Source organism: Chelon labrosus (genome assembly GCF_963514085.1).
Source record: "Chelon labrosus genome assembly, chromosome: 12".
In the NCBI taxonomy this organism is placed as follows: domain Eukaryota; kingdom Metazoa; phylum Chordata; class Actinopteri; order Mugiliformes; family Mugilidae; genus Chelon; species Chelon labrosus.
The window spans coordinates 8,008,164-8,033,852 of record NC_140345.1 but is presented as its reverse complement, the minus strand read 5'-3'; the positions used below and the strand labels follow the sequence as shown (position 1 = coordinate 8,033,852).

The following is a 25,689-nucleotide window of genomic DNA, read 5'->3' as shown; positions in this document are numbered from 1 at the left end:
TATGACCATGTAGTGAAACTGCTTTGCATACTCATGATCATTAGCATGACTCTTTCTTGGACCGAAGCTATTTTCATCACATTTTGACCATCTTAAATGAATATCAGGTATACAGTAGGTTTCAGTATTGCTCATTTGTCAGTAAAGCGTGCATAATTCTCTGTCTCACAGAAACATGCACACGCAGTTTGTGCAACACTGAGTAAAAATGTCACACACTCTTTAGTACACGTGAGCACACTTTTGGTTATTTTTCACTTGGTTTCGTCTTTTTCTCTGTTGTCCCGCCTTCCTTCATTTCATTTTTGATTTTTCTTTCTAAAGAATTATGACACAGTTCTTTTTTAACCCTTTGCTCCATCGCATTGCAGTGGCTTTGCTTCCCCTCCTTTACACTTCGCTCTCATCATCCTGGTCTACCCGGATACGGATACCCGGGAATAACATCCCCACTCCCTCCCGCCCCTGCTTTACGTAACGCTTAAAGCCCTGCACATCCTCCCTGGCCATGGCAACAACCACATCTGGATCACACAGCCATCTAGACTGGCACTGAAGCACATGTGAAGCCCTCAAGGCTTACCACAAAAGTCATGTGGAACAGTAATCCTATTTCCTATTGGGTGATGCATACTTTGGGGAGATTCTCAAAATGCACTGGTGCAGTGGGATTTCTTCACTGGAGGTGGCTCCAAGACTTGGCTGTGAACATGTAAACTTGGAGCGATTCAGATTTGTTACTGCTTCTTCGAGTGCTCTGTCAAACTCACGTTCATTTCTCTGGAGAGATCCTAGTTTTCATGTGTTTCCAAAGTTTAAAATGAATTTGTATTTTGCTTTGGAATTTCTTTCCTCTTTTTCATCCCACTGTCCTCTCCTCTTCTCGAATCTCTGGCTCCATAGTCATTGCACTGGTTTTCTGGTGCTGCCTGGTTCGAAGGTTTTTATCTGCAGGCTAGTAGTGCCCCCAAATGGCCAAACACATACATTACAAGTTGCTTCACTGAGTGGATGGAGAAACCTGGGTCTCCAAGCACTGCTCTCAAGTTTAAGTTTCACATATTTTCCTTGGAGGTAATCATTTTTTGCTGGGAAGAACTTTAATAAGCCTGCATATTCATCCACAAAGCAGGGAGAATCTTTTGTCTAATTCCCACTAACCCCTGTGTTACTCTCCTCAGTACAATGATCAGGGTGTCCATTTTGAACATTGAACAAAATATGAAGTTGTTGTTTATTTCATTTTAACCACATCAAAGCCAGGAGTGAATTCAGTGTCTTTAATGAGGACCATCGATGCCACACTGAGTCGTCCCTCTCTGTGTCCGTTAGACAAGACACAAATGATTGGTTACGTTTATTTTGATGCAGTAGATGGTGATGGTCAGTGGCAGACTGGTGACCACGGGCGACACGGGAACCTGTGCTGTGCCCAACATAGCTGTTGCCATGGTAACTGCAAAAAAGACTGGTGGATCGAGTTATAATTGGACGGAGCAAATGGTGGGTTGTGGGAGGGAGGGACACGGAGGACCAGGGTGGAAAATGAATTAAGGGATGAGAGAGCGAGTGAAGGCAGCGCTCCACCTGCATAGTGCCAGTGTAGGTGAAGAGGAGGAGGTAAAGTTCCTTGTGTGATGTCTTGTGCCGTTTGACAGATGTAATTGATGGGGGGGTAGAGACACGTATACATATGCACTTTAAAAGCACGATGTCTGTGAAAGGAGACAGCCAATGAAAGCTGCTGTACACCTACACAGATACCACACTGCCAACACAGCAGCAGGGAGAGATACTTAGGTTTAGCTGAAGGGGAATTTCTCTTACTGTTTTTCTTCACACCTTCTCTCTTACTCTTACCAATCTGTACTTATCTCTATTTTATATGACTAAGCGCTAAAATTCTGTGGTTTCCCACTATCATCTTATGTTCCCTTCTCTGCAACTTTATGTGCACGCAGTCAACACATTTCCTTATCTGACCTGCATATATTTTGTCTTCAAATTACTGTGACAACCACAATTATCTCAACTCTTACACAAACATCTGTAGTATTTTGTAAACTGAAGCAAAATTTAGCCACACTCTAACAAACTCATTTTGAATAATTGGTCTTATGTAGTTGATTATACTAAGGGCTTGTAATGTTTACCCAGGGTTGTAACCACTGAGCAGCCACAGTAATCCCTCATCTCCACCCGTGCCCTCTTTCACCCTCTTTTCCTTTCACTCACTGAGCCAAGCTGTCCAACTCCCTCCCCTGAACACACTGTGTTTGCTGGATTGACTTGTTGAGAGCTCAGTGCAGTTGATAAGCCTTAATCTCCTACTCTGTCTCTTCTTCCCATGCCGATTAGTTTAACCCTTCATATAACACTCCAGACTTAAAAGAAAAACATGCTATTACCCTCATCCTTACACAATGCAAGATACTTTTCTGATGCCAATAGGGTCAAAAAGAAAAAACAGTCAGAATGAGCGCATAGCAAAGATACTGCTTTCAAAATTAGGTTGTTTTCTTCATGTTTTGTATAGCTGCACAGATTCAAATGCGTTTCTTTTACTTTATTAGGGAAGTGTAACCCAGAACTTGGGGGGTTAACATTTTTACTACTGAGGACATCAGCTGCCAGTGGCTCTCATAGCCTTATTGGTCAGATTCCAAGCTCCTGATGTGCTGACTGGCCCGTAGAGTGGTAATTTAGTCCCTCCCAGTATTGAATTCTTCTTATGGATACATAAACTTCTTGACTCAACAGATACTTCTCTTTTTGTCTGATATGTGTTGTAATGCCTTTGAATGCCTAGTCTCCTACTGCCTCCCCCATCTCTGGCCCCCTTCACCCTTCTTCCCTGTAAGAGAAGTTTTGTTTTCACAAGTTGTTTTCTCTCCACTCCCCCTCCCCATTGCTCACTGCCTCCCTCCCTGGCTGCTTCTCCTGCTGAAAATGACTAAAGTCTATTTTTACCCTCTGGTCCTCTCCTCTCTTAGTCTGTTCCACCCATTTTCATTTTCCTCCCAACCTATACTCTCCTGTTTTCAATTCTCTCTCTCTCTCTCTCTCTCTCTCTCTCTCTCTCTGTCTCTCTCTGTCTCTCTGTGAGTGTTACATCAGAACATTTGAAATTTGGTCTGAAGGAGCCACATTTGCATGGTGGAAAGATGGAAAATGTTTGTGGATTTCAAAGGGCTTACACTGTAGAAAATTACATCACTGACCCCCCTAGTGTTGGCTGTGTCTCTGAAAGCAAAGTTAAAGGGTTTATGTGTCATACTCTACACTAAATATGGCCGATTTATTAAACTGTGAACATGTATTTTCGTAAAAACGCACAAGCCTATAAAATGACCTATAGGTTTAATGTAGGAAGGCCTGCTAGTCTGACTCTAGAGCCATCATGAACCTACTGAGCAGAAACCAAAAGCAGCGTGGCAGGTAAACAGTAGAAAACACACTAGCGCCTCCCCGCATCGATGGTCTTTATGGGTATTAAAGCTCGACCGAGCATTTGTAAGGGGGCGGGATTTAGTCAAACTTCTGTTAAGGCATTGGTTGGCCTACATCTGAGTGTCGGAATTTGATTGGGGCTTTCATATGTCAATCAAGGTTTACTACGAATCCTCCACCAATGGCTTGAGCATAGGGTGGAGCCACAGAAAGTAACACAAAAATACGCACTTTTAAGACGTTACCTAAACGCCAGCTAGTATTTCTGTACGGGTCCCATAAAGCTACATTCGGGGTTGCTATTTGCTAGTATTGTATATTTAGAAGAAGTTCAGATTTTTAGGTGGTAAGACTTTGTGATCGTAAAGCCGGGCATAATTTGCATATGACTGACATTCCAGCGCACATTCTGGCCAATCAAAGTTCGCGGCGGGTAGATGACAGTTGGTTGCCTTGACCAATAGCAGAGCTGAATTCGCCGCGGAGGGCGGGACAAAGGCTGGGCGAGGTTGACAGGACGAGAAGGGGAGGGGGACGAGCACAGGGGGGGCAAGCAGCCTAGTTTACAACAAGAGGAAGAGGGAGGGAAAGAGAAAGAAAGGGCCAAGGCTTGCTAGAGAGAGAGGGAGAGAGAGAGAAGCAGACAAAATAAGGGGAGTAAACTCGGGCTGGGAGCTGTGGAGATGCGATACGAGGACTTTTTTGGGCCAAAACAACACTCGTAACAGAGTTAAACGGACCGGACGGTGTGCGCGCCGATGTCGTCCGCTTGAAGTGGCTAGCTAACCTGCTGTAGGCGGACGGACCTCTCCAGCGGCTTTAACCCAACGTCGCTTGTATTAAAGCCCCCCCTCCCCACTCTGCCACTCTGCCGGGTTCAGGTCCTGTATTCGGGCATCTCTTCTACCAGGCGGTCATTTGCTGCTTTGAAAGCTTGACCGAAAAGGAGGAGGAGGAGGAGGAGTAAGAAGAATACAACAGCGATTCACCCCCCTCTTCTCCTCGCTGACTGGAGTCAGGAGTCCTCACCGTGTTGTAGTCTCATCAGTTGCTAGCTAACGTCAGGTTTGTTTCGAGATTGGGCAGGTAGGATAGCAGCTGCTAGATTAGATACTACATACACTGGCTAGTAATAGATATTGTTAAGTAGCCTGGTTCTTGGTAGCCAAGCTGATAGTGAGCTTGTAAGCACGGGGTGATGGATGAATGCACCAGATTTACGGTCAGCGACATCTGCCTGTGCGTGCTTACCAGGGATGAACCCAACTTCTTTGGCGTACCTTTATAGGTGATTTTGGCCGAAGATCGCCAGGTTAAAACAAGTGCTTACCGCACTTATTAATAGGAGCTAGTGTTTTTTGAGTGATGCACTTGACAAACAGGACCCTGTCGGATTATTTGGGCGGCCAGTACTTTGTCAATACTTTGTGAATACACCTTTTGTAGTTGAGACATGAGAACAATTTCGTTTCTTTTGCCCGTGTATGTGCGGCGGGTGCACGACCAGGGGCGTTCCCGAGAGGCTGGTCCAATTTGGAGCGGTGCACTTGAGGCTCCTGTTATTGCAAGAGGCAGCTAAATGTGGTTCTTATATGAATCAGCAAGTATTAAAGTCGGTGCTTGAGTAAACGGTGAAGAATTCGGACAACAAGCAGTCACTCACAGACGAATCACTTTGATTACCACAAATTTTGCTTGTTGCAGCGCTGCTTAGCCTGATCGATACGGTGCTCTCTTGCATCAGCCCCTCGGCTGTTGAGTCGGGGACTTTGTGTGCTTCTCAGTACCGGCCAAGCCCACCTGCCTGCGGATGTATTGTAGCGCAGAGCACGGTTTGTCATGGCCCAGGAAGACTGCGTAGTTTCCGGGCGGATGTTTTAACCCAGGCCGTGGATGGGCTGGAGGCCTTGTTAACCCCTTCATGGCCAAGCTGCTGTAGTAATGTAAACAAACAGGGAGAGAGGGCATCGGGGGTAATTAGACCAAAGGGAGGAGGATCATTGCCTTCGATCATAATAATCTTTCAAGTGGTCGGTCTATACACTGTTGCATTTTTACAGATTTTCTAATTTTGCTCCTTACTGTAATCGTTTAAAGTACATTTTGTCCACAGATGTTTGTTCCGTGTGCGTTATTAGATTGCGGCATTCTGCGATACACAGAGAAGGACTCTGTTCTCCCGTTTTAATTACCAAAAAGGATACCTCTTCCAGACACATCTTAAATCAATCCTCAGATGATGCAGTGATTATTGTGAATGATGACTGCAACCTGTAGGGATGAAACGGACACCACTGAGCACTTACCGACATCTGTGAGCTTCCCAGCGAAAACCAGCTCGAGATTTTGGATTAAAGATGTTTCCTCACCTGGATTGCTGTTTCTCGTAGACGGGAGATTTTAAAAGGACATACCCTTATTATTATTATTATTATTATTATTATTTCTGGAGAAACATCAAGGATTTCATACAGCCATGTTCTCATCAGAGAATCCTCAGTATCTTCGCCAAGGATTAAGCATGTTTGGTTAGTCCCCATCACGTACTTTTTATGTTTATTTGACAGTATAGTGTGTGTGTATGTATGTATATATATCAAATCTGTTAATAACAAGCAGGATTTTACTATTGTTAGTGTTTACCTATTCTTTGAGGCTTTAAGGATTTTATTAGGTAATGTGTTTACAGGGTAAAGCATCTTTTTTCCTGACAATTGAAATAAAAATAATATTATATAGAGTCTTTGATTCATGTATGATCAGAGTGTAACAGCTTCTGTTCTCCAACCTGCCTGTTATTAAGAACAGAGAGTCCTTTTGTGCATCTGCTGTTGTTGGAGTGATTTAACCAGTTAAGTGGTTGGAGGGCTGCTACTGTGGCAGTACTCATTTTCTTTGTAGTTCTAAAAGCACTGGTACTTTTCTCTTTTTTCAGGTAATTAACTGCTTTCACCTACTATCCCTGATGTTAACCAGCTCCTGTTTAGGTGGCTGAAATAAAAGTCTGTCATGCTCCAGTCTTTTTTCAGTCTGTAACCAAAATAGCAAAAAAAAAGTATGCATGGTCACATTACAAATTAATTTGAAGAGATTATTAGAGTATCAGAGTATGATTAAGCTATGGTGTGAGTTTTGTACCAAAAGTCTTGATTCCCCATATAAAGGAAACAGCATCTTGATGGACGCAACAAAGACTGTTTTTTTTTTTGCACATTATGAAGTTATGGATAGGCAATGATGGTAATAATTGGTACTATTTTTCTTTGCAGTGTGGACCAATGTGGAGCCACGCTCAGTTCCAGTCTTCCCTTGGCATTCACTGGTCCCTTTTCTAGCACCCACCCAGTCAGATGCTTCTTCTCAGCCGGGAGAGGGCCAGCACCCAGTCAACCAACCTCAAGCAGCTAGTTTAAAGACAGGTAGTGTATACAATCATCACTGACATAGTAGTTGAAGAAAATATGTCATTTATATAATTTATTTGAATGCTGTTTTGTATACCATTATCGTTTACTTTGCCCTGGATTAGTCTTCATTTCTTTGTTGTTTTTCCCTCAGAGTGTCAGGGGGTGGCAGCGCTGTCACAGGAGCCTGCAGAGGCACCTCCCACCATAGAGCGAGGCCCCCAATCCCGGCCTCCCCCCTCCTCTGATGATCCGCCTTCAGAGAAGGAGAAAGGAGATGCTGAGAGGGAGAGGCCTGACAGTGAAACTGAGAGTGATGTGGATGACCCGTAAGAGCACTTCTGTTTATCAGTTATCATTTTGTGGGTGAAGCTGTTTGGATAAGAATGCACAGAGAGAGGCAAGCAGCACATCAGTCATTGTGATATTATTGTCTATCTATTAATCTGGTTATGTATTTGTCCGAGCCAGCCTTCACAGTAATTTTCTGTGTGGTGCTGTGTACCCACACATACAGTAAGGGAGTGTGATATTTTCTCTATCCTCGCTCTAATTTGGGCAGAAGAGCTCAATGCCAGAACAAAGCAGATGGGAACAAAAGCATTCCATCTCTGGTCTCTATCAGTATATGAAAGGCAGTGGCCAGGCTGTCAGCCATTGAAATGGATGAGCTATCTGCTAAATCTGCTGATGTATTTCATGGCAGATGAATTAATTGTGCTCTGTGTCTACATCTGATAGACTTAAAGCTTTAAGGTATATAATATCCAGGGTGAAGTACAAAATTACTGTAATTTCCTGCCTGTTAAATATTAAAGACTGCTTATGTGTGAGCCTGCATGTGGATATGGTCCTCAAGGAAAACATAAAGATAACAGATAGCGGGATGTTGTTTTTTTGTCTCCTTTAGCTTCCTCCCGGGAGTCGTTCCAGAGCAGCCCCTCTCTACATCACCTGTGAAGAGACGTACTCAGTCGCTCAGTGCGCTGCCCAAAGATGGAGACAAGAGCAGCCCAGGAAAGGTAATTTAATTCCCTGTTCACAGACAAAACTCTTTTCAACATTCCCTTAACTAAAATATTTAATGTTTTATCTCTGTCTTTCTTGCTCACACTTTCAGAGGGAGAAGGACCACATCCGGCGACCAATGAATGCATTTATGATTTTCAGCAAGCGCCATCGAGCACTGGTGCACCAGCGGCACCCGAACCAGGACAACAGGACGGTCAGCAAGATTCTTGGGGAGTGGTGGTATGCTCTGGGACCTAAAGAGAAACAGAAGTACCATGATTTGGCCTTCCAGGTACACAGATAAATTTGCAGACAGAAAAAACACATAATTTAAGAACTGGTATGTGACCAGTTATACCGCATGTTACTACATGTTTCTTATCTTGAACCCAGGTAAAAGAGGCCCACTTCAAGGCCCACCCAGACTGGAAGTGGTGCAACAAAGACAGGAAGAAGTCCAGCTCTGAAGGTCGTGGGGTCCCAGGGGGCAAAGACATCAGAGAGAGGAGCATGTCTGAATCCACAGGTTGGTCTTACTACTGTTACTCACTAGGTACTATACGCTGCATACACATAAATAGCGCGTCTGTCCTGTCCATTGTTCTGATCATTCCAGTCCTTTAGCAGTGCTTTTTTTTTGCCTCTTGATAGAGCCCCATTCTGTGGAGTTGAAGAGTGTCGGTCCAGGTCTGGTCGGTGTGTCTGAGAGGAGTACAGGAGAAGGACATGGGGGCCAACTTACCCGACCCAGAGCCTTCTCTCAAAGTGCCATACACAGCCTGGAGCGGAGTGACAGGGGTAACACACAAGCCCTGGCAGAACTGGCACAGGTAAGAGAGAAAAACACTCGACTTGATCGTCTGCTGCCAAGATAATGATTATTTTACGAATAATTTGTTTAAAAAAAAAACTCAAACTTTGAGTTTGTTTTCTAATTTAATGTGCAGTAGAACTAACTAATGGAAAAAAATGCCAAATGTTTTCCATCTATCTCGTGCTTGAGATGGAACAAAGGACACACAGATAACACCAGTGAGAAGCCATCCTAACTGGTCTCTAAATGTTTTCCAGATGTGTGGAGATGGTGGCAGTCAGTTTTCGAGCCATGCCCCTCCACTGTCACAGTCGCAGCGAGGGGTCAGCGAGGACATGACCAGTGACGAAGAGCGCATGGTCATCTGCGAGGAAGAGGGAGATGATGATGTCATTGGTGAGAAACAAGCCCCACTCTTCTCATGAAGCCACTTTAGGTTAGAGATATTAAAGTGTTAGCACACTGCTTCGCATGTGTCTGACCCCTTTTTGTAGATTACCAACAACCATGTGAAAATCCTATTCATTGGCAAATTGGGATGCTCAATCAGAACAAATATTTAATGTGAACCAGTACATTTTGGCTTCAGTGGATTATAAATTGTAAACCAGTCATATGTAGCTGTAGTGTATTTTTTCTTTTCCACAGAGGACCCTTATCCTAGCAGCTCCATAGACCTCAAGTGTAAGGAGCGGGTGACTGACAGCGATAGCGAGAATGGCTCAGGAGATGAAAGTGATCGAAAGGTAACATAATGTGTTTCTTGTTGTTTTTGTTTTCAGTTTATCACATATCACATCATGTTTGGTCATTTTGGAGGTAGTTTAAAACATGTCTGTCCTCTTTTTCAGAGAGTTTTTGCCCCAGTCATCTGCTCCTCTGCATCGTCCTCTTCCTCACACCATACCCCACATGGCAGGAGTGTCTCGCTGTCCTCTTACCCCACCAGCAGGCGCTATGATGAGGGGAGATCAGGAGGGGGAGGGTTTTCAGACCACAGGAGGAAGGACAGAGGAGAGGGAGAGAGTAAAGACACTTTTGTGGGCGAGGGTGGTGGAAGTGTGCAAGCTCCTTCTCTCTCCCTCTCTTCTGGTCATTCAGCCATGTCCTCTTCTACAGCTGGAGGGCCTCTGTCCTCATCAATAGGTTCACTGGGTATGAACCTAGGAATTGGCGCTGTCAGGGTGGCCTCTACGGTGGTGACCAATGTAATGCGTCCTGTTATTAGCACACCGCTCCCCATCGCCAGCAAACCTAGAGATGGAGCCACTTCATCCAGCCCACACCCGCCAGAGAGGAAGTCCCTTACTCCCCAGCAGCATCCACAACTTGTGATTGGTTCAGGATCAGGAGGCGGTGGGTACTACTCTTCATCGTCACCTAACCCTGTAGGTGCAAGTGTGGGCCCAGGTGGTGTAGTGACTAATTTGGTGTTAGGAGGGCATTTGTCAGGCCAACCTGCTGTACAGCTCATCACCCCCTCCCCTCAACCATCCCTGCACCAGGCCCTTCCCTCAACAGCTGTTTCAGTTCCACATAGCCAAACCAATGGGCCTCTGCCTCTGTCCCTGCTTCAGCCCCAGTTCCTTCCTGCTTCTTCACTGGCTCCCCCTGGGGGTAAGGCCATCACACAAGTTCAGTATATTCTGCCCACCCTACCTGCCAACACCCACCCCAAGAGTCCACCTCAGCAGCTCAGCCAGCCAACCAGTATCTTCAACCTGCCCACAGCTCCACCAACGCACGTGTCCTTGGCCAATGGAAAGCAGCAGGGTACTAGTTCACTGTCGGGATATACGTCCAGCCCAGCAGTGGGAGTCGTCAGCCCGGGACCCAGAGGTGAAAACTAACAGTGTGATTTATAGTGCTAATAATCTGTGGTGGCTCCTAATAAAGTGCTCATTCCCCGTCTCTCTCTTTTTGCATCAGTACAAACACAGTCTCCGGTGCTCCAGGGTAAAATGATTGTTCCTATGGCAACAGTACGGACTGCTCCTGCACCTGCCCAGCAGTTTCCTATTGTGGCTCCACCTCTTCCTGTCCAGAATGGTGCTCAGCCTGGAAGCAAGGTCAGTGAGTGCTTCACTGATGACACAAAAACTTTTCTTAACCGTGGTCATTTTGATCATAACGTCAACTTAAAGTAATGCATTAAATTCCAATTCACAGATTTGTATTTGTTTTCTTTTTCCTTCTTTCTGTGCTGCTCCAGATCATCCAATTGGCTCCCATGCCTGTGGTCCAATCCCAGCTGCCTCAGGGTGGAGCAGTGCATCCTGCCAGCCCTTTCCCTGTAACAGTGGGCACAGCTGCTGTTGTAGCGCCGGGATCAGCCCCCTCCCAGGCTGTACTGCTGCCACCAGCGCCTACCAGGTGAGAAAGGGCAAACTCATTTAGATCCTATAGTTCTTCAACCTACCACACCATCATTTTGCTGCCTGCATCATGTCATCTACTGCTGCATGGCTCTGTGACATCAAGTCGTATTGCAGTTTCATATAACTATATGCGTATAGGTTGTGGCGCTGTGCCAAATGTCATCATTTTGATATACTACAGAGAAAACATGAAGTGAAATGTTTTCTAAATTGAAGGCTGTTAATCACTATTTTCGTCTTCATGAATGAATCTGTTTCAGACATGCATTCAACATACTGTAAATTAAAATGTCCTTATTGTGTTTTCAGACTTTTAAATGAAACGCTTGACTCATTTCTGATAAACAGTGCCACAATTATGAACAAATGCCAGCCACGCTAACTTTCCACTATTTTACATTTCTGCCTGATTGATTGATAACTGGAATTTTGTCTATATGAAATAGTACCTGTGCCCTATACAGATCCTATATATATGCTTCAGAACATACTTTTGGAGCAAACAATGGGCCTATTATTGCGTGTAACATTGTTTTCAGGCATACTACTGCAGCTATTAAATGGGAGAGGGCCACTCATGGGACTTCATTCAGTCTCTAGTAAACATCACTTAACCAACGATAATTCCCTTTGAATCGTTATGGGCTCAAATAAATTCAGCATGAAGAGAGAGTGTGTCTGTTGAAGGTAATCAGAAGTTTACATGACAATTTTGCCCACTGGACAGATGAAAAAAAGGTTTATTCGGCAGTTTTAGACGGAATGAAATGCCTTTCCGAATGGGCCAGTTTATGCCTACTGAGGTTTTTAACTAGACAGTTTTATTTCAAGTGGGCTCTTAGTGAAATAAAATGAAACACGGATGATAACATTTAACAGGTGTTGTTACCAAAATAAATATACTGTATTTTCCTTGTTGAGTTAAAGATTTGTGACTTCATGTAGTTATATTGTTTCTTATGCCAAGAAAGTCCAGATTTCCTAAAGCATAGTGAGAAAACAATGCGAGAAGCCCAAATTCCAGTAAGGGTTCAGCTGTAACAGTGCAGCTCTATTCTGGATGTGTTAGTCATGCTACTGGTGGCCCAAGTTGCCTCTGCCTGCCACCCCCACACTACCTCTTAGCTCCTCTCTCTCTCTCACTCACACACACACACACACACGTATACATTTAGCACTAGTCATCTGGTCCTGCTTGTTGTGATGTACACTCACCAACTGACCCTCACTGCACCACTTCTCTTTTTGTCTTCCTCTTTCCTTCCAATAACATCTCTGTTCTCTACATTCTTGGTATGCCTCATTATTATACTGTTCCACCGCCTGTCACAGCCTCTACACCTTTCCTGATATTCATTAAAAACATCATCCTCCTTTCTGCTGTCTCTCTTGACCTTCCCCATGTTTTATTTTAACTGCTCATATTTCCTCCTCTAATGTCTGCGAACCTTCTCAGTCATCCAGGTCATGGTATATCCAAAAAGTGTTTCCAGTTGCCTTTTTTTAAACGCTTTTTGGATATTCCTCCTCTAATCACTTCGTCCCATTGTTTTTTTTAAACTTCTGTCCAGGATCACCTATGTCCAGTCTACTCCGGGTGTCCCATCCACTCTGCCTCTGGTCTCCTCGACAACAGGCTCTTCCCCCACTCAGCAGGCTCTGCCAGTGCCGGGATCTGCATATGTTACATCGCCCCTAGCAACACTTGGGTTCACAGCCATCGCACCGCCCGGACAGACGCTGGTTCAGCCGCTGATTGCAGGTCAGTGCTGCAGAGTGATGAATTCATAGATTCTACAAAATCCTATTTTTTTTTTTTTTTTATGTAGTCGGCCAAATGAACTGCAACAGTGGCAAATCTGTGGGTTAAATCTGGCCCTCCAAAAGATTAGCTGTTAAAAAAAAAAAAACATAAAAACATATTTGTAATCTGTTAAATAGAAATGACACCACAAATTACTGGCTACATTTTTCTAAACACAGGTCCTGTGATGATGATAATAATCCTGTGGGATTTCAAAGATTTTTTTCACTTCTGTCTCTTTCACATTTGAGCATTATGAAGACTGTGTTCGCAATAATAAATAAATGTTTGGACATAAGCTTGGCAGCCCATTCAGGAGGATTTTACTACACAGCATGGAGATCCATTCAAAGCAGAAAGCAAGCTCAGAACCATAAGAAAATCTAAATGTTGAAGGATGATTAGATGGATGACACGCTTGACAGCTCTTTTTAATGTATTTGATTTTAGTTATTGATTCATTAGTATCCTCATCACATTGGTAAACTTGGAGCTCATTTGCATGACCTTACCGTTATATCGGGGATAATGTCAGTAGATTGGAGTAAAAGAGATTTTTCTTATCCTATGCAAATGATTTGGACTCAACACATATGTAAGGGGTCCATTTCTATATCCGACGACGTCCCCAGGTAATACTGATCCTATGCATGTGTTGTTTTTAAAATTTTTAGAGTTCCTGAAATGAATTATTAATTCAGAAATGTGTTCCTGAAGCTGAAAACAACTGTTGGTCCCATGATTTCCTGCATGAAAGAGAGTGGAAGAGTAGAATCTATTAACAGCACACTCAAAAATTAACCATATCTGGTATGAATACTTAAATGTACCCGAGTACTCTTCTTTCTGTCCCTTTTTTAGGTTGTTTTTTAGTTTATATTCTGTGCTGACACATGGCTGCCAGATTTCGACTGCTACTGTTTAAATGAAAAACGACTTTCTGCATTTACAGATGAATAACATAAATGAAATGAATCATCTTCTCCATTTAAAACAAACGCATGTGAAGTAGAGTTCACATTCAATAACTTGTACCATAAATGAAGTGGGACAATTCTATTTCTCTGAAGATAACTACACCAGTTACACTCTTAGTCTCATAGTGCAGCACAGAACATATACATTCACACATTCTCTGCCAAATTAGCAAATGTGGGGAAAAGGGAAATATGAACTCCAGTATTGGCCTCAGCTTTATACCAAAACAAAGTAAACATTTTGATAAAAGATTGGCTTGTCTTTCATTGTTTGCTTTTCAGACTCCACATTTCTATCTAGCTTTCTGTCATGTATTCATGTGACACTGTTAATGGTTATCACTGTTCTAAGAGTATTTGGTCTTCCATCTTCTTCCTTTAGGTCAGCCACCACTCTTAGCCGCAGCGCAGTCTCCTCAGCCCTCCACCTCGGCCCCTGCTTCAGGCTCTGGAGGCCAAATCGTCACTGCCATCTACCCTCCTTCACCTAATGTCACCATGGCAACAGGGGTGGTCTCCATGGCAGCAGTGCCCCCCAGCGTAGTTTACTCCGTCTCCAGCCCTTCTAGCGCTTCCCCCCACATCCTGCCCAAACACACAGCAACCCCAACAACCATCACGCACCCTCACCCACACCCTCACCCTCACCCTCACCCACACCCACACTCACAGGCCCATCTGGACAGACAGGCAGACAGGCACCTTCCTCCAGACCGATCTGCAGAGCGACAAACTGACAGGCAGGCTGAGAGGCAGGCCGAATTGTTGACACATTCGGACAGACAGCTTGAGAGGCAGATGCAGACCTCCAGCACTGTCAGCTCAGCGGCACCTCCCAGTGGCTCAGCTGTGTCCATGAGGCCCTCCAGTCCTCCCCTCCAGATCCAAGCACCTGGTACGACTACATGAGCGTTTTTTATTTATTTCAAGTGGATAGTTTGTAATGACTTATTTCATATTTTTTTCATATTTCTGTTTTACAGGCAGTACACCAGGTACGCCCAAGCTAACCCAGCTTCCGGTCAGGATGCCTCAGAAAGTGAAGGCAACGGTGGCGACCATTCCTGTGGGCAGCTATGATGGAGGAGGCAGGGGGAAAGAGAAAGAGCGGGACAAAGACAGAGAAAGGGAGAGAGAGCGGGAGAGGGAGCGAGAAAAGGAGAGGGAAAGGGAAGCTGCAGCCAAAAGTCATTTCTCTTTTGATCCTGACCCGGCAGTACAGACAGGGTCTCCGTCAACACATCCCAACGAGGAGCCAGCGTCCTCTGACAGACCCCTGGAGGGCTCCAGTGCTGCTGACTCCTCTGACACAAGGAACAGAGAAAGCACAACCACCAAAGAGGTACATTACACACCAGCTTTCTCTACTAGATTAAAGTACCCAGCTGTAGTTTGCATAAACTGTCTATATGTTCTAAAATGTCTGTGTTGAACTTTCTGTGCAGCCTGCTTGGAAGGAGTCCCTCCCTTCCTCTCCTCTCCCTCCTCTGCCAGCCACAGAACCCGCCCTTCCACCCCCACACACTGATAAAGACGGCCCTACACCCAAAAAGGTCAAAGCCCGCCCACCACCGCTGAAGAAGACCTTTGACTCTGTGGACAAGTGAGTTTATGCCTCTGTGAATCTTTCCAGTAGAAGTCATTGATGGACAGCGTGTATATACTGTATATTCTGTGCATGTGTGTGCGTTGGACTGGCAGGGTGCTGTCGGAAGTGTATTTTGAGGAGCGCTTTGCCGAGCTGCCAGAGTTTCGGCCTGAGGAGGTTTTGCCTTCACCCACCCTGCAGAGTCTGGCCACTTCACCTCGCGCAATTCTGGGCAGCTATCGCCGCAAGAGGAAGAACTCAACAGGTTTTACAACGGCTTATTCCTATTTGACTAAATGCTATATATATATATATATATATATGTATATATATATTAAAACATTTGAAATAACCGGCACATAACTCTCTTGTGTGCTACTAGATTTGGACTCTGCCACAGATGAACAAGTCTCTCCAAAGAGAAAGAGTCGGCGGCGCTCCAGCTGCAGCTCTGAGCCCAACACGCCTAAAAGTGCCGCCAAGTGTGAGGGAGACATCTTCACCTTCGACAGAGCAGGTAGTGCACAAATACAAGGTGAAATTTTCTATATACTTATGAAATGTTTTTAATTTACTAATGACCTCAAAACTCGATTTACATGAAATGTTTTATCCTTAAATGCTGTCTTAAATCTATAGTTGGATTCATTTTAGTTCATTTCACTTTACTGAAAACCATGTATGGTTTGAAATAATCTGCCATTCAAGGTCATTTTGAGAGGAGAAAAAAGTTAATGTTAAGCGTTCTTCCAAGTTTAATATTTCTAACTCGTCTTAATCCCATACCATATTTTCTTGCTTAATATACCATGATACAACCATGATAAGTCATATAAAATATAAATCTTAGCTTCATGACTGTTGTAATATTCAGTTGATGCTGAAACAGTGTCATAAAGGTGATAACTATGATCTTTTCTGTAGATGTAGTTTGTGGTGCTGTTAAACTGGATTGAATTACAAACAAAAGTGTCTCTGTTATTTAGCCCACTGACTAAAATGGGTTTGCCAAAGTACAACAGTGTGTGTGTCATGACTTGTGATGTGTTTCTTTTAATGATGTTTTTCAGGGGGTTGATTTTTGTGACATGCTGCCTTTGTTACCAGTAGTTCTTTGATGTTGGTTTGGTGTGTCCGAACCGTTTTGCTACATAAACAAAGGTGCTTGTTATTTCAAAAGGTTTCCTGGAGTCTCAACCGCTCCACCTGTATGTTCCTTCCCCAGCCACAGATGGAGAAGACATCCTGGCAGAACTGGAGTTTGAAAAGGTACCGTACTCCTCTCTGCGACGAACACTGGACCAGAGGAGAGCACTGGTCATGCAGCTGTTCCAGGAGCAGGGCTTCTTCCCATCAGGTAAGACACACACATACATATATGCATATAAGCATTTTCAGAATTAGTTTCCACTTGTAGACACTGATTCCTGGAATCTTTCTCGTCCTGCTTTTTCTTTCCAGCTCAAGCCACTGCAGCCTTCCAGACGAGATACTCCGATATATTTCCCACCAAGGTGTGTCTGCAGCTGAAGATCAGGGAGGTGCGGCAGAAGATCATGCAGACGGCGGCCCCCTCCGATGCATCTGGTTTAGGCCCCTCTGACTCGGCCGGCTCCCTCCCTGGACCTTCTGGCTCCCAGTCAGGGGAAGGGTCTGGGAGAGGAGGCGGAGACCTGCAGGATGAAGAAATGGAACAAGGAACTGAAGCGAGCCCGGAGGATCCTCGAGATTCACAGGACTCGTCTAGATGAGGGAGGCTGACAAGTTCAATTGACCAATCAGTATCTGCTGACTTTGCACCCCCTACACGCTTTCACGCTTTTCCTTATCCTGACTCCGCACTCTCTTCTGCTCAGATCCTGTTTTCTTTCCATCCTCAGCAGCCAAACTTTGAGAGCGAGAGGTGTTTGTATGCAACGTTGGGACTTGCATTTGAAAAACCAGTCGCACAAAAACTACCACATTAACAGCAGCACACACGCACACACACACAACTGCAAACTCTTAATTCCCACACTTGAATTAGCACTCTGTATTAACCACCTTTGAGAAAGCTCCCATTGATGCCAGTGAACGAAGGACCATTGTGTACAGCTGCAGTCATTTGCCTTGAAAAAGAAAAGGTTCTGGAAGGAGAAACCTGCTTTACCCAGTCTGAGTCGGTGAAAAGTCAGCAGTTTTAACACGGGACGTTTTATGTTTTGATATTTGTTTTTAATAGTTTTAGAGAAGTCAAAGCTTGAGGAACAACTTGTATGTTACTGTTGTGAGAAGGTTTCTGCTGAAGTCCGGGGGCTGGGCCCTCAACTGCCGGAAACAACGAGATTTGACTGTGGACCTGAAATAATCTTTTTCTCACCTGAAGACCTTCAGCGGAGGTCTACGAAGAGTGACTGAAATATTGACTGAAACTTCAGTGGACTTCTGGCAGTGCCATCATTCCTGCATTTACCCGACTGACCTCCCTTCCTGCGACTGACCCTAGCACATGCCAGTAGGTAGGAACCAAGCATTCCTGTGCCTCTCATTCGCTAGCCATGAAGGAAGGAGGTGGGTCAGAGTCACCGGGCACATCCTGGCTCTTAGTCATAGAGGTCAGGCTCATAAGACCTTAACCCTCTATTGCCAAGCAGTTTTATTAACTTTTTTTAAAAAATTATTTGTATTTAACATTGTCATATTCAGTTTGTTGTTGTACTATTCCAATGGTTATTATTATTATTATTATTATTACTACTCCTCATATCATTGCAGTGAACCCTGGTTCTGAGTTCTGTTCTTATTTCTGACAGGTGTTTCCTTCATTTCTGCCAGCTGATTTCTTTTTGTATAATTTTGGAGGTAGGTGAGAGATGATGCTCCACACCTGTACAGCTCCTCCATTGTAGTCTTCCCTTGACTGGCCTCTCACCTCAGCAAGGAATCTGGGGTGCAGGTATTTTTATCGTTCATTTTGAAGAGGAAGACAAACACAACACGGACCTTAATATTCTTACAATAAGTCGTACGTTTTTAGACAACCCTGTATGCCTCTGTCCCTCGCTAAGTTAGATTCTATAGCCTCAACACTTGTACATCTCCTTCCTCCACCTCTTTCCTCCCCTCCTTCCTCCCTTTGTCACTTTATTGCTCTCTCCAGACCTTTTTTCAACAGGCGGGGAGAAAACTGGGGGAAGTGACGGGAGGGTAATGGATCAAAGAGAGCTGGTAGAATATAATACTGGTTGTGTCTTTGTGCAAGACTTGGTTGTGTTGTAAATAATTACTGTAGAGTCAATAGACTCGATATATTAAGGAAAAATCTGTCATTGAACATAAGTTGACTTTTAAGACACCGTTATCAAAGGTAAAACACGTGACATGGAAAAAAAAAAAACAATAAATATGGCTATTAATGTTTTTGTGTTTTACTCCTTGTTCTGCTGCTCCAGTATGCAAGAGAGGAATTTATATACATAATTTAAGTTTGTATCTGTATCTTTCAGTATGCAAATAAAAATAGGTGTTGAATTAAAGTGATTTTATCGCTGGTAATGTGAAAAATGGGTTTTCCTTCAGCAGAAATACAGTGTTTTATGAAAGTTATGTAAAAGAATAACAATCATTCAGACCCTTTAAATAAAAAGAAAGCTTATGCAAATTGAACATCTCTACAGTGTGGACAGGTGTGAAGTGAATGACACTGCAGGGTACACGTGCAGATCTTGAAAAAAACATTTATTGATTTTACTTAGCCTGTCATTTTAAACACAAGAAAAATCACATCCATTTTAAAGTTTTATACAAATCGTCATCATCTGAGGCACAACTGATGGTCCTTATTTATAATTAACAACACATCAATATTTTAGTTTCATCATATCAGTAGATTTTAATACCAACTTCTCTCACAGCTTTGTAAAAGAGCGAAGTTGACGTACTTTGGTCTGTTTGCCAACATCTTGGCAAAATTTGTCCAATACACAGTAATCTGAGATCATCACTCAGAACTGAACGTTAGTCTTCGTTTCAGCCAGGATTGAAACTATTTCTGCTATTTTTTTTTTTGTCTCGTTGGCTCAAACTCTTCCTCAGATTAGCTGAAGTCCGTCTACAGCGACCGTGTCCATGCCGAGGCCGTTCTCCAAAGCCGTGTGATAGATCTCCAGGGCCTGTTCCAGAGGTAGAGCTCCTCCCTCGCTGGTCTCAATGATGGCGATGGTCTCCCCAAACTCATTACACATGATAGTTGGGGTCCCCTGCGTCTGAGGAAAAATTCACAATAAAATAAACGCATGATTAGGATATGGACAGTTTATTTTGCTCTCAGTTGACAAACCAAAAACTCTGGACCAGCAGACAAGATGAGCCATCATGCTCATGTCCACATGTTTAAAGAATCTGAGCATCAGCATAGAAAGTCTGTTGGGTAGTTGCTTTTGTCAAAAAAATCATGATTGATGGTGATCAGCGATCACTTAAACATTTGGTGAAATCAAATCAAAGAAAAACAACAGTAGAACTCAGGGCTGTGATTAATAGTGAAAGTAAGATCATTTCCACACGTACAATGTGAAGGGAACTCAAGGAATTGGGACTGAACAGCTGTGTAGCCTTAAGAAGACCACTAATCAGTGAGACTACCTGGAAAAAAGGCTTCAGTTAACTAGGGAACATAAAGATTGGACTCTGGAGCAATGGAAGAAGGTCATGTGGTCTGATGAGTCCAGATTTACCCTGTTCCAGAGTGATGGGGGCATCAGGGTAAGAAGAGAGGCAGATGAAGTGATGCACCCATCATACCTAGTGTCTACTGTTCAAGCCTGTGGGGGCAGCGCTATGATCTGGGGTTGCTGCAGTTGCTCAGGTCTAGGTTCAGCAACAATATGTGTCCAAAGAATGAGGTCAGCTGACTACCTGAAAAAACCATGGCAGGATTCATCGGGCTCAAATTGTGAAAGAGTGGTTCAGGGAGCATGAGACATCATTTTCACACATGGATTGTCCACCACAGAGTCCAGACCTTAACCCCATTGAGAATCTTTGGGATGTGCTGGAGAAGGCTTTGCTCAGTGGTCAGACTCTCCCATCATCAATACAAGATCTTGGTGAAAAATGAATGTAACCCTGGATGGAAATAAATCTGGTGACATTGCAGAAGCTTATCGAAATAATGCCACAGCGAATGCGTGCTGTAATCAAAGATAAAGGCGGTCCAACGAAATATTACAACTTTTTTTTTTTGGCCAGGCAGTGTATTATGGTGCTTTTCTAATAACCAGGAAGATTTGGAATTTGGAGAAATGGGATTACAGGGAATAAGGGTTAGGGTTATAAAAAGTCAAACTTTGGTGATGAGGAGATTATTCTAACCTGCTGCAGATCCGAGGTTTGTATCTGGATGAGCTGAGGCTGCCCGTTGGCTAGTTCCACTCCAGATGCGTCCACCACTGCCACAGCAGAGCTGGTCTCCAGGGCAGCGGCCTCCTGGTCCAGCCTCTGCTGCCTTGCGTGGGTCTTCTTGTGGTTCCTCAGGTTGGAGAAGGTCTTGAAGGCTTTGCCACACTGGGGGCACACGTGCGGCCGTTCGCCCGTGTGCGTTCGCCGGTGTTCTGCCAGGTGCATGCTCTGAATGAAACCCTTTCCGCACACTTCACAGCGGAATGGCCGTTCACCTGAGTGTGTGCGCAGGTGCTCTCGCAGGTGCGTGTTCTGGCGGAAGCGCTTCCCGCACACCTGGCAGGGGAATGGGCGCTCACCGGTGTGGACTCGTTGGTGAAGCGCAACTCCAGAGGAGGACACAAACAGTTTTCCACAGATGGGACACTGGTGAGCCTTAGGCCGCTTCCCTGGGGTGCGCCGCGGCCGCCCAGGACCCATAGCGAAGTGGCTCAGTTTGTGAAGTCGCAGATTGGCAGGGGAGTTGAGTTTCTTCCCACAAATGTTGCAATCCAGGCCGCCCCTCCCCAGACTGGTCGCATCCCCCGTTTCTGTCGCTGACGTGGAGGGCATTGAGGTCGGATCCTTCCCTGGCTCCGCTTGGCTGTTGGCCTCTTTGCCGACATCCATCCCTGCAACAGCCTGCACCTGCGTGGGGTGCTGCTCCAGACAGTGGCTGTCTCGTTGCCTCCTGGTCACGAAGCCTGCATCACAGTGAGGACAGGGAAAGGGTGCCGGAGCTCCTGAATGTTGGGTGTAGCGGTGCGCTGCCAACTTGGTGGGCCAGCGAAAAATGGCAGGGCAGTCGGGGCAGCTCAGCATCGCGGCGCTGGAGTGCAGCAGGCTGTGCTGACGGAGGTTGGAGGACTGGGAGAAGGAGCGATGGCAGACGTCGCAGCGGAACGGCCGAACACCGGAGTGGATGAGGTTGTGTCTCATCAGGTTGGCTAGACACGAGAAGGTTTTGCCACAGTCGGAGCACTGGAAAGGCCTCTCGCCGGTATGTGTGCGTATGTGGTTTCGCACGTGGATCTGCTTCTTAAAGGCCTTCCCACAGATGCCACAGATAAATTTGCGCTCGGTGACGTGAGACTTGCGTCGGTGGTGTACTAGCAGCAGCTGGGAGGGAAATGTTTTAGGGCATGAACGACAAGAAAAAGGCCCTTTGTCTGATGAGCCGGCCGAAGCGGCTTCTGCTGAGTCAGCGGGGTCAGGTGTGACTCCTGCATCAGTGGCATCAGTGAGAGCGGAGTCTGAAGCCGAGCCGGTGGCATCGCCAGCCTTCTGTAGGTCATCAGTGTCGGCTTCAGGTGGCTCTGTCACCTCCATGCTGCTTTCCTCCCTCTCCTTCTCCACTTCACCTCCTTCCACTTTTCTCTGCGAGCTTTCTTGGGAGTCCCCCAACGCCTCCATCTCTTCCTCTGTGAGAGGGGCCATCAGGTTCATGTTTGCCTCATTGACAAGGGAATGCTTCTTGTCCCTTGCTCTCTGGAGGATGGCAAGAGCAGAGACAGATGCTCTTCTCGGAGGGGAGACCTAGAAAATACAACAGGCAAATCTAACATCACACTAACTTGAGGTTATAGAAGCAATTAGAAGGGGGATACACTTATTTTATTACCCTGGAGACAGGGGTGGGTGTACTGGATGTATCGCGGTTGAGATGGGTTCGGCGGTGGTAGAGGTACTTGGTCATGTTGGTGAAGGTTTTATTGCAGAACTGACACTTGTGCAGGGGGTCTTCAGTGTGGGACTTCCTGCAAGAAACCAGGAAGAACAGATGATACATACGAGTTTCTCACAATTCCATACAGCACGTATGCGACGCTGTGGCGTCACCACGCTCTTACCTGTGCATGATGAGCGTCATCTCGGTGGTGAAGCCGCTGCCACAGTCCACACACAGATACCGGGCCACGCCGGAGTGTGTCCGCATGTGTGTCTGCAGTGAGGTGGCCTTCTTGAACACCTTGCCACACTCTGGACATTCGTGTGTGCCCTGCTCGTGGACACGTTTGTGAGCAGCCAGGCGGTTGACAGAGGTGAAGGAGCGGTGGCAAAGCTCACACTGCTGGTTTTTGCCCCAGACTGCCGCTTTCTTCTCCGCCACTATAATCCTTAAGTCCTCCACCTTCTCTGCAGTCTCTTCCCTCCCTCGCATCTCTTCGAAGCCGCTCATCACCCCCAGCTCTCCACTCTCTTTGTCCTGACCCAGGAAGTGCTCCCCCTGATGCTGGAGGAAGTCCTCCGGGGTCTGAAAGAGAAGGGAGCATTCTGAGCACTCATAAGGGTGGATGACCACCACCTCTGTTGGCTGCTGGTGCTGGCTGTCCTCCTGGACGCTGGGGGCCAGCCTCAACTCCAGTCTCTGGACGCCATTTTCCACGACCCCTGGCCTTGTTGAAGAGCTTCTCCCCATAGCAGGCAACAGAGGGGGCAGCTTGGAGCGACGCTGACTGGGAGCGGTGGAGCTGTCCGCCAGAGCCTGAGCTGTGAGAATCTGCAGGTGCATGGTGGCCGAGCCTGGGGTGGGAATGACGGGGGGCAGCAGGGAGGAGCGGGAGGGTGCAGCAGCTTTAGAGACAAACTGGTGCTTCTTCTGTTGTTGTTGTTGCTGCTGCTGCTGCTGCTGCTGCTGTTGGGCAAGTACCTGGAAAACACAGAGGAATGAACAGAACAGACCTTAAAGCCAGTCCTCACCTCCACGCATCTGTTTCTGGGGTTTAAATAAAAGTACCTGTGCCAAGATCTCCCCTGCCTGCTGTTCACTCAGCACGTAGTTCTGCACATTGTTCAGTGGTGTGACGGTGCCATCCGGCTGTAGCACATACTCCTGTTACAGGGGCACAAAAACACCAGTTACTTTCATTGACTGTGATTAATTGACATCAACAAAATGAAAGCAACCCAGCGCTGAGTTCATTTTGTTGATGTCTGTATGCGGTCTACAGCGCGTGGGCCGGACCTGATGGGATTGAAGGCGGAGCCGGAAACTCAGATTTAAGAAGTCACCGCCAGCTCTTTTAGATTCGTAGAAAAACGGTTTAATATGCCTGTACCTTTGGTTGAACTGACCCTGTGTGCTACCATCCTATCCACTCAGATACCTTAACACTGTATGCAGCCATCCACACTGTGGGATCAGTAAAGGACTCTCCTATCATAAAACGGTGACAGTAAACCAAAGTTCTGTCCATCATATTATCATTAAATTCAGGCGACAACTTATTGTAACAGACACAAAATGTCCACAAAATACAGCCGACAGGTGTGACGCCATCTATGGGAAGATGGGAAGAGTTCATCATTTGTTAAATGATCACTAGCTGTGGCAATAACAGCGTGTGTTGAGTCCCTTACTGCGGGTTCTGTGTTACTGTGTGTGCTGCTCCTGCTGTGGGTCCTCCGGTGCTCCAGCCACGTATCAGGTGAGGTGAACAGAGCCAGGCAGTCGAGACACTGGTACTGAACCGGTCCCGACATATGAGCATCAGATCTGGCATCCTCCGTCTCCAGAACCTCACACAACTCTGGGGAACCATCATAAACACAGGTTGTTAAGGGTTTAACTAGGACCAATAGTTTTTGATTGGCGGTATTTCCACGAATTGACTACCTACTACTGTAGAACATCTTGTCAAAGTCCAGCTTTTCATATGTGAGAGAAAACAAATCAAATCACGCACCTTGGTGCTCCACCTCCATCCCAGCCTCTCTCATGTGCATCTCCTGGTGCAGCAGCAGCTCCTCCGGGTTCATGAGGAGGCTCCCACACTCCAGACACTGGTACTGCTGGCCCTGCCCCATCTCTGGGTCACCCTGGATGGTCATGGCCTCCCCTACCTCGCCTTCCCCTTCTTGGCCCGTGTGGATCTGCTGGTGGATCAGCACATCCTCGAGAGTGTTGAACAGCTGGTGGCACTCGCTGCACATGTACTGGTGCTCCACGTACACGCCCTCTGCCTCGTCCTGAAGCTCGGCCATGAGAGCAATGTGACTGAACGTGTTATGTGGGCTGGGGTGGTGTCATGTAGTGAGGAAGTGGTGAGAACTGAAACTTCAGGGTCGTGTCTGATGAACGCAGGTAACTCTTTGTCATCCAGAAAGCCGGTGTAGGAGCACGCCTGTAGGACACAAACAACATGATGACAACATGTAACAGTTAATAATATTAGCATTCATAAGTGATCAGATGTTTTAAAATATGGGATCAGTGTTGCTATCACACAACGTTACGTTTGTAAAGGATGTACAGAATAAATACTGTACAAAAAAAAAAATCATAGTGGTATTCATACAAACAAAAACACACAAACAAATGTCGCAATGTTCAGTCGTTAGCCAAGTGTAGGGCCTCTGATGCTATGCCGAGTCACTCAGTAGAAGCGAAAACATTATCGTCTGTTTTCCTCATTAATGTGGTTCCTATCTTTGTTTACAGTGTGTGATGGCATATGGAGAGCTCTTGGCGGCGCTCCCTCCGATACTGTAGACCTGTTTTTCGGCACCGCGGTTTCCTGACAGGGGTTCCCGGGTTCGTCTGGCGGTCCGTCAGGCGGCGCTACCCACTTTTCACCGAAGCTCTCCGGCTCGCTAAGGCGGCGGGCCCTTCTTTCCCCTTACCTCTCATTTACTCTCGTTGGACAATCCCTCGTGCAGTCATCACTCTTCCTTATTACAGTCGTATCTCCTTTTTGCCAGTCCTCTGTCGCCACCCGTGGCGTGGAAATTAAAATAGTGAGAATAGGCAAAGGGATATAAAATCACAAAACGTGTAATGAAACGTTTGCCCGCCGATCGCTTCCATTCTTGTGATACGAAGCCCCGCCCAATGCGGTAGCCTGA

General features: G+C 45.7%; 2 protein-coding genes across 4 annotated transcripts in view; one reads left to right on the top strand and one right to left on the bottom strand.

The window, feature by feature from the left end:
• Window positions 1-18,955, top strand: part of cicb (capicua transcriptional repressor b) — a 33,806-nt gene extending 14,851 nt beyond the window's left edge. The window contains exons 3-21 of one of the 3 annotated variants that reach the window (XM_084556153.1): window positions 6,720-6,869; window positions 7,009-7,183; window positions 7,765-7,876; window positions 7,975-8,157; window positions 8,259-8,391; window positions 8,517-8,695; window positions 8,937-9,075; window positions 9,328-9,425; window positions 9,531-10,518; window positions 10,609-10,748; window positions 10,892-11,052; window positions 12,629-12,819; window positions 14,221-14,733; window positions 14,822-15,180; window positions 15,284-15,441; window positions 15,540-15,691; window positions 15,809-15,943; window positions 16,652-16,783; window positions 16,888-18,955. In XM_084556153.1, the coding sequence (XP_084412279.1) occupies window positions 6,720-6,869; window positions 7,009-7,183; window positions 7,765-7,876; window positions 7,975-8,157; window positions 8,259-8,391; window positions 8,517-8,695; window positions 8,937-9,075; window positions 9,328-9,425; window positions 9,531-10,518; window positions 10,609-10,748; window positions 10,892-11,052; window positions 12,629-12,819; window positions 14,221-14,733; window positions 14,822-15,180; window positions 15,284-15,441; window positions 15,540-15,691; window positions 15,809-15,943; window positions 16,652-16,783; window positions 16,888-17,177 (4,388 nt within the window). In that variant the 3' untranslated portion in view covers window positions 17,178-18,955. Of the gene's footprint in view, window positions 1-6,719; window positions 6,870-7,008; window positions 7,184-7,764; window positions 7,877-7,974; window positions 8,158-8,258; window positions 8,392-8,516; window positions 8,696-8,936; window positions 9,076-9,327; window positions 9,426-9,530; window positions 10,519-10,608; window positions 10,749-10,891; window positions 11,053-12,628; window positions 12,820-14,220; window positions 14,734-14,821; window positions 15,181-15,283; window positions 15,442-15,539; window positions 15,692-15,808; window positions 15,962-16,606; window positions 16,784-16,887 lie in introns of all 3 variants that reach the window. The other 2 variants (XM_084556152.1, XM_084556151.1) reach the window with 2 other exon arrangements.
• Window positions 18,956-19,083: 128 nt separating this feature from the next.
• On the bottom strand, window positions 19,084-25,641 carry znf526 (zinc finger protein 526). Its single transcript, XM_084556156.1, has 8 exons — window positions 25,468-25,641; window positions 24,531-24,968; window positions 24,205-24,374; window positions 23,582-23,677; window positions 22,695-23,494; window positions 22,466-22,601; window positions 20,779-22,380; window positions 19,084-19,670 (listed from the first exon to the last, which is right to left on the bottom strand). The coding sequence occupies exons 2-8, from the start codon at window positions 24,826-24,828 to the stop codon at window positions 19,497-19,499; spliced, it is 3,276 nt and encodes a 1,091-aa protein (XP_084412282.1). The 5' UTR covers window positions 24,829-24,968; window positions 25,468-25,641; the 3' UTR covers window positions 19,084-19,496.
• Window positions 25,642-25,689: the final 48 nt, after the last annotated feature.

What these genes read in the sequence shown, in the direction of transcription:
- znf526 (XM_084556156.1), bottom strand. Translation starts at nt 24,828, where the DNA reads ATGGCCGAGCTTCAGGACGAGGCAGAGGGCGTGTACGTGGAGCACCAG. An exon ending in ACAGTAACACAGAACCCGCA is followed by an intron (nt 23,678 to 24,204) that starts GTAAGGGACTCA and finishes CCCCTGTAACAG; the next exon opens with GAGTATGTGCTACAGCCGGA. An exon ending in CAGGGGAGATCTTGGCACAG is followed by an intron (nt 23,495 to 23,581) that starts GTACTTTTATTT and finishes TGTGTTTTCCAG; the next exon opens with GTACTTGCCCAACAGCAGCA.